The 7,629-nt window shown below is 43.3% G+C and overlaps 2 protein-coding genes across 2 annotated transcripts in view; one reads left to right on the top strand and one right to left on the bottom strand.

Annotated features, from left to right (window-relative positions):
* The window catches only part of LOC117651722, a 14,868-nt gene extending 10,217 nt beyond the window's left edge, over positions 1-4,651 (top strand). Inside the window, exons 7-8 of the mRNA XM_034396025.1 lie at positions 1,213-2,171; positions 3,759-4,651. The gene's annotated coding sequence lies outside the window, so the exon portion shown is untranslated. The remainder of the gene's footprint in view (positions 1-1,212; positions 2,172-3,758) is intronic.
* Positions 4,652-5,228: 577 nt separating this feature from the next.
* LOC117652025 lies at positions 5,229-7,597 on the bottom strand. The gene is made up of 4 exons (XM_034396656.1): positions 7,466-7,597; positions 6,619-6,663; positions 6,468-6,521; positions 5,229-6,379 (listed from the first exon to the last, which is right to left on the bottom strand). The coding sequence occupies exons 1-4, from the start codon at positions 7,595-7,597 to the stop codon at positions 5,837-5,839; spliced, it is 774 nt and encodes a 257-aa protein (XP_034252547.1). The 3' UTR covers positions 5,229-5,836.
* Between the last annotated feature and the right edge of the window lie 32 nt (positions 7,598-7,629).

A 7,629-nucleotide genomic window follows, 5' to 3' on the forward strand; every position in this document is an offset into this window, starting at 1 on the left:
TTAGAAGAACAAAATAGATGATTATTCATAATTTGCTTTAATTGAGCAGATAATTGCAAAAGATGTTGTTTCCACATAAATTGTATCGTAAAGAGTGATAACAAGAATTTTGTCCTTCAACGACAAAATGTCGCTTACTAGACTCAACGACATTTGTTTCGCTTTGGTTCATGATGAAATTCTATGTTTTGGAACGACTAAATTTTCACTCATCTGATTATTTCTGTACAACCATTTTTTAACAGTGCACATTGCCCAGGTGGAAGGAACTTCAGGTTTGACTGAGTTTGAAGCTAATCGTGATTCGGAATATTCCTATGCTCTTCCCTGAGTAAATGTAGCGTGATAATATGAGTATAGTAAATCAAACGTCGCACCAAAAAAGAATTTTAGTATCATTTAACGCAAACTGTGGTCAATCCACTGCTCACAGGGTGCGGCCTGTCAGCCACCTGGGCTCAAAGTCAGGTTTCAAGAAGCTGCCGCTAGGTGGCGCTCGGAGCGCCGTGTTCGTTCACTTGTAAGTTTTGCCTATTCATTTAAGTAAAATCAATATTTTTTCAAAAGTTTATCCTTGGTTACCCAAGTGAATATCTACTCTAGACGTATGCTAAAAGTGTTAAACAAAATATTACTCTGAAGTCGAGAAAAACGCAGAACCATGTTACGACTCGCTGGCGCCTACAGTCGGCCATTGGGTTAGGTCCAGCGAGAGCCTCCTCGTGATTGTGGTACAACTTGCCACCAACTCATCTCACTGTGTTACACTCCGGGTTAAGCTCTATGTCTAAGGTGACTTAGCCCGCTTGCAATTTTCAGAACTGGTTTTGAACTAAGAGTCAAGATACCGGTCGAGATTACATCACCCATTTATGAAATACAATACCACAATTGGAAATAAAATGTCAAAACTCGCATATGAATTTTCATTAACAATTTAGTGAAGTTTCACAACACTTGGCTATGAAATTTCATGGTGATTTTCTGCAATGAAATTTATTTCATTGCAGAAAATCGCCATGAAATTTCATAACAGAAAAGTGATAATAATTACATTAACATGTTATGAAATTTCAATCCGAATTTTTTAACAGTGTATGTATAATTCAACTCATAAATTGGGGATAATATTTACATACTATTCGTAAGTGTTCATAGAATTGTTCCCAATTCATAACTTGCACCGACTGAATTCTGGCATTTTCTTTTCAGAAAGGCCCATTTAGTGCGGCAAGCCAATCTACTCCGCCAGCCATTTCATCCATGCCGTTTTAAGGATTAATTTCATGAAATTCATGAAAACTGAACTGCAGTCAAAGAGTTCCGCTTCACCAGTGTCAAAGCGTGTGCCTGCACGTTTTTGGGCCCTTTGTTACCTAGCTCTGTTGGGTCTAACTGCATCTTTACGTCCTCTTCTTCTATATCATTGCAAGTCTTATTTTTCATGCTGCTGGTGACTGGGTCGGTTTTGCATGTCTGAGGTGGGAACTCTGCACCCTTAAAACCTTACGAAGTATTTTGAGCATACATACGTACAAACTAATTTCCTTTATTGTACGAAGAAATAGTTCGTAAATTACGAAGTATTTTCTTTGTAAGCTTATGTATGCTCAAAATACTTTGTTCTAACAAACTGCTTTGCTTTGTAAGGCCTGAAATAGTTTGTAAGGTTTTCTCAGTGTCTCCATGTAGCTCGGGTCTGGGAAACCAGTATTTGCTTCATGTTCAGGTTACACCTGTCATGGAAATAAGTGGGTCACTAGTCCCACTGCCTGTAAGATCGGCGAACAGAGCGCTCACTCCTGTCTCTGCTTCCAGGTTCTGAAGCTACCGCTGCGCCCCGCATCTCCGTGAAGAGGGACTACCGCCTGGAGCGCTTCGGCGCCTCAAGCCCACTGCTGCTGTCGGGGCCCGCTGCAACAGGCGGGCGGGGCGACGAGGCCGGCGAGGGGCCAGCCAGCGCGAATGGCCCACCAGCCAGTCCGGACGGGGAGACGCCCCCGAGGCCACCTTCGCCGTCGGACGCCGCAGCGCACGTGGTCCGGGAAGCGCCTCCGTCGCGTGACGACAGCGCTGTCGTCGGCTGGTGCACCTTCCCGCGCTGCGACCAGCCCTTCCGGTCTTGGGAGGACCACGTCGTTCACCACAGGATGTGTCACAACTCGGCACCGGTGAGCACAACGGCCTGTTGCGCTGATTGCTGGGCGAGGGGTCCACCACATTCTAAATGTTGTGCGGTGAAGATCCTCCATATTATGGTGAAAATGTTCCACATTATGGTGGACTTCATAACACCGTTGAGAATTCACTGTACCTTTTAGACATTTTGAAGAATTTCGTTGGTATTATGGAGAAAATCTCCACCATAATATGTTGGTGCAGCCTTTTACCGTAAGACATTTACAGTGCACACGGGAATCTTATACACTAGATGTCATGAGACTTGTTTTGTCCCACAAGTTGCGCAATTAATTGTAAGCACACCCGACGCTGATACAATTTTGTTCCCGCCTGGCGACACATTTTGTCCGACGCCTGCTGCAAATTGTACTTTCACCAGACAATTTGTCCCGCCTCGGGACCCAAAATTGCGTCACCATCGGATGTTGTTAAGATTGCTTCATTCATGGGGTAAAAGATCCAGTGTGTAGGAATCATGTGAATTGTAACCACGATAATGACGTGAAAATCGTGTTAAAAACAGTTTTCTAAGCCTTACATGGGATATTATTAATCAGCCAGAAGTGCGATATCTGGTCTGTTTTATCTTTTAACAACATATTTACTAGACTCGGGAATCATGTCCACGCTCAAATTGTGAGAGGTGGGCCCCTTGTTGCCGGGTCACCGGTCAAAACACCAAATGTTCTGTTTATTTCCCTGCGGCATATGCTGCTCTGTCCGCTGGTGACCCAATCTGACCTTCGAAGGGGCGATACAATTTGGAGTATCGACAAAATTTGGCAATAAACTGTGAACTTGTCCCATTCACTTATCTGAATTTTATTGCCAAATATTGGCATAACTGCAAAGTAACACACTCTTATTCCCGGAACGGGACATCACGTTCAAACGTGACATGATGCCACGTTCCTTTGAGCATCGTGTCTCATTCGGTGGGGCGTGAATCAGTCATAAATTGGCTTGTTCACGTTCAAACGAATGTCACTTAATGGCTCAATGCTCCAAGGAACGTGACATCTTGTCACATTCGTTTCAACGTGATGTCCCGTTCCTGGAATGAGAGTCGATGGGAGTGCACTAAATTATTGGGGATGCTTTCGTTTATCACCTTCTTTGAGGGCGAGGTTTTATGTACGGCCCTATGGCGATACACAGTTGTACCTCTCACAAAAACTCTACGAAGAGTCGCTTCGTAATACGAAGAAAATGAAGGCATTGTAAAATCTGCGAAGAAATGCTTCGTATTATGAAGCCAAATCCTTCGTAATACGAAGCATTTCTTCATAATACGAAGCAATTCTGCAATGCCTTTATTTTCTTTGTAGTTATGAAGCAAATACTTCGTAGGCTTTTTAGAGTGCTCCAGAAAAAGGGCTAAAAGTTTCGCCTTCGGATTTGGGGTGACCGCATCGCTTATCTTTGATAACACCACGTTTCAGAGGGTGCATCACTGTGCTCCAGCGTACTCTGAAAACACCTTAAAGTATTCGTAAATTGTACATTATGAAACGTTGGGGGGGGGGGGGTTTACCCCGAGACACTGAAGCAACTGAATGAAATATTCTCTCTTTCAGCGAGGGGCCATTTGTCCCATGTGCCTGAAAATTACGTCATCCGAAGGAATGCAGTACCACCTGGAGGCGCACCGCAGGGGAGACGTAGCCTGCTCCCTCTGCTCCGCCCGCTGCATCTACAGCCTCTCCCCTCACATGGCGGAGTTCCACCATGTGATGCAGGACGGCACTGTCCCGCCCGTGCTGGGCTGGTGCCCCAACAGTGGGTGCAGCTCGTCCTTCAGCTCCTGGGAGGACTACATTCTGCATTATAAACGTCACCACTCCAAAGTTCCCGTCCGTCGTGGAGTGTGGCAGGGGTGCCATCTTTGCCTGGCCGAGGTACACAGCACGGATGGAGAACAGCGTGAGCGGCATATCCGGGAGCACTTTAACCCCGAGATAGATCATTTCCTATGTGACATTTGTCCAGCACGCTTTCTGGAAGCGCATCAGCTGGCGGAACACAACCAGAGGTTCCACAGACGATTGTGAGCGTTGATTGCGCTAGTTTCAGGCAAATGTCTCTTTAGTTTTTCTAGATTTTGGTTTGTTAGGATTTTTCCTATTTGAAGAGAACTATTATTTGTACTATGTACGTAAACTTTGCAATGTGCGGATTCGGAATTTAAGTTCGGAAGAACATCAACTGGCGGATCACAGTTATAGACGATTTTGAGCGTCCATTGTGCTAGTTTCTTCGCATTTCAGCTGTTTTCTAGAGTTTATATTGCCAAGGAATTTAATTTGAATCACTCAATTTAGCGAGAATTGTCACTTGTTCATTTTAATTGAACTTTGTAAAGGGTTGATTTAGTCTCTGAAAGAAATGTGCTGTTTGCTTTTAAGTTACGAAGAATTGACCATTATGATACTTATTTTTTGATATTTGGAATAAAGGAGTCTGAACGATATGCTGCCGTCTTGCTTACCCCCCCCCCCCCCCCTTGCTTACTTTCTCCCCCTCTTGCCGCACTCGACTACCGGTGCACTTTCTTGTGCCTCCTGAGGTTACTTGATTGATGAAACATTTCTCCAAAAAGAGGGAAGCAGTACAGAAATAAACAGAACTTTATCAAAAAACAGTTGCGTTTATTAACAAATCGTCACATTATAGGTCACAGCAATTTTTTCAAGTGTGGACACATACAGCATTTAGTTTTGCCTGAGGCAAAAGAGGATTAATTATAAGTTGGTTTAATTGATCCAGGAGGCGGAAGAAGGGGATCACTCCATTTTAACAATTTTTCAGGAGAAACAAAAAACTGTTACCAGGAAAAATAAAACCATGCAAAGGAATGCTATAGATGATAACAAGTTCAAGAAATGTAAGTTGAATTTTGAGATGAACATGAGGAAGGTCAGGTCACTGCTTATAGGATTTCTGTGACTTATTACTTTCCATTACAATGGAAGAAAGAGTCATCTCAACTAAGTGGAATTTGGAGACAAGTCAAGTGGAACTATAGTCAGCAGAGAGTGTTGGTTCCTCTAGAGCATTTAATTGACTTAGCTCTCTTTTCCGTTTATGTTCTTAAAACAAAACGGGTTTAAGTTGACTTGTTTTTTTTAAATCATAACATAAAAACACAAGTTGAGTTATCTCATATCAACAATATGTGCAATGGAGTCATGTTGACGTTGGTTGAGTTCTTTCCATTTACCGCTAAATTGAGACCGTGAAAGGGGTCAAGTTGAGTTATATCTTTTGTCGAGGTGCATTTTCTCCTTAACTGCTAGGAATTGAGTCACATAATTTGGTGCAATGATGCAAACCATTCTAAGGCACAATTATAGAATAAATACTCAATTTGGAGATAAGTTGAATTATTTATTATTTCCTGCTTCTGCTTCCTGGCTCAATTCCAGCCAGAACTAGTTGTTCGAAACGACATCGGTTCGACGTTGAATCAATGGATTTCTCGTCGAGTCTACGTCGAATCGACGTCGTTTCAAACACCCAATTCTGGCTGGGAAGCAGCCCGAACGACTGACAGAAAGAGTGAAAAGACAAAACTTTGCTGACATTCAGGACCACCTGCATTAAGAGTCATAGCTGGCCTGCCAATTTTATTAGCAGCTGATTTACGGGAAAAATTTTAGGGCATGGGATGAGACTGTAACTTTTTAGCCCTGCTCCTTGCCTTCAAGCGCAGAGTATCAAGGAGCCTGGCACAGGAATGGCACATTCTCTTTCTGGGTCTGACTAATCTGCAGCATTGCAAGGAACGTAGGGTGACAGAGTATCTGGCTTCCTGGTAAGGATTTTCGTCTATTTTCCCCCTTGTGCTAGACGCCCAAAAGGGTTTGTACTTCTCATGGGTCACCCCTGTACAAATTTCAAGCTGCCAGACAATATTTACCACTCTTTCCATCGCAGCAACAAAAGCAGAAACGTCATGCTGATAGTGAAGCTTCACCATCTTCAGACCAGAGACAAAATTTGAGATGGGAATGGGGACACAGTGCACACTCAGATGGACGTCTCCACGGGGGTTGAAATAGATCCTGCGCTGAACGCACTTTTCGGAATTTCTTGACAGTTGCATGGTGTGAATTCCTTTCCCGTCCAAGACACAAATCCAGTTGGGTTTGAGACGCATACGTAATGCTTCAGCAGCAAGAGCCAGCAGATGGTTTGTCTGTGGACAGAGAATGCAATTTAATTAAAGATTCAACTATTATTTGTGACTGAAAGATTTGCGATTGACACTGACATGTGATACTTACTGAGTGATCTGAAGTGTCTGGTCTCCCTTTAATAGGAGACATTGCAAGAGGATCCTAGTGAAAAAAGAAAACCAAAGCTAATAAATGCATCTTGACTAAAAATATATTAAAAAGGACTTCATGGCTCTGATTCTAAAATGGTATCGCTTACCTTTTGTTTCTCGGGGCTGTGGTTCAGGGGACAAGTGACAGGCACCTGAATTGGAGGAATAAATAAATAGTAGCAAGAGATATAGTCACAAATACTAAAACTTAAATATGTCTCAAATAAGAAACAGCCAATCAGAAGCAATTGCAGCCTGCAATAGAGCAGGAGCAGATGCGATCTGGGAAGTCACTAGCGGTGATGGGACCCAGAACGTTCTTTACTCACTGGGGATCAATCTCGCGGGAAGCTTGAATTTCGACTTCTTTTCTACCATATATCTACCATTTAAGCGGAGGTTATGACTCGCCACGAATTTATTGGCATTCGTGCCTTACAGGAACATGGATTCATTGAAAATTTTAGGACTTCATCTCGTGAAACAAATAAAAGCTATGCAGTTGGAGGTTATGGACGTTTGTGTACTGCTTGTTGCCTACCGAGCAGGCGCTATCGCTGGGGATCCTACTTTCATTAAGGCCAAAGTTTCATGAGGCAATCTTAACACTCTGCAGCACCTTCTATGCGTGCTTCGATGCGCACAAATGCCTTCTAGGCATCTTTGCAACACTTAACTTCTTTCAGCATTAAACGCCATGCCTTACAAAAAAGGGAGCATTTGAATGTTCCCGCTCATTTGATCCCCAGTGAACCTTCATTTGTCTCGATGTGCTCCTGCTCTATGCATTCAGAGATATTTGGTCAGATAAGCTGGTGGTTTCCATGCAAAAACTTCTTTTCATTCCCACAAAACGTCTCATTATTATAAAGCCATTCGAATTTGCAGGGGGGCCCAATATAAGGAACCAAGGGTCGTTACACTGCACCTGGCAGTACAATGAGAGGGACAGACTTCAGATGTTGCAAGCTGCCGGCGTTCGACAACTGTTGGACTTATTTGGTTGCCGTCAATGTGTCTCCACTTAGGTTTAAGGGAAGGTTCTGGTGAAAATCTTGCCTTTTTCCAAATGGACCCCACTGTCATGATTTGTTCGGAACATAAAATCTTTTTTCGGG

Source organism: Thrips palmi, unplaced genomic scaffold, assembly GCF_012932325.1.
Source record: "Thrips palmi isolate BJ-2018 unplaced genomic scaffold, TpBJ-2018v1 HiC_scaffold_6, whole genome shotgun sequence".
NCBI classification, from domain to species: Eukaryota; Metazoa; Arthropoda; class Insecta; order Thysanoptera; family Thripidae; genus Thrips; species Thrips palmi.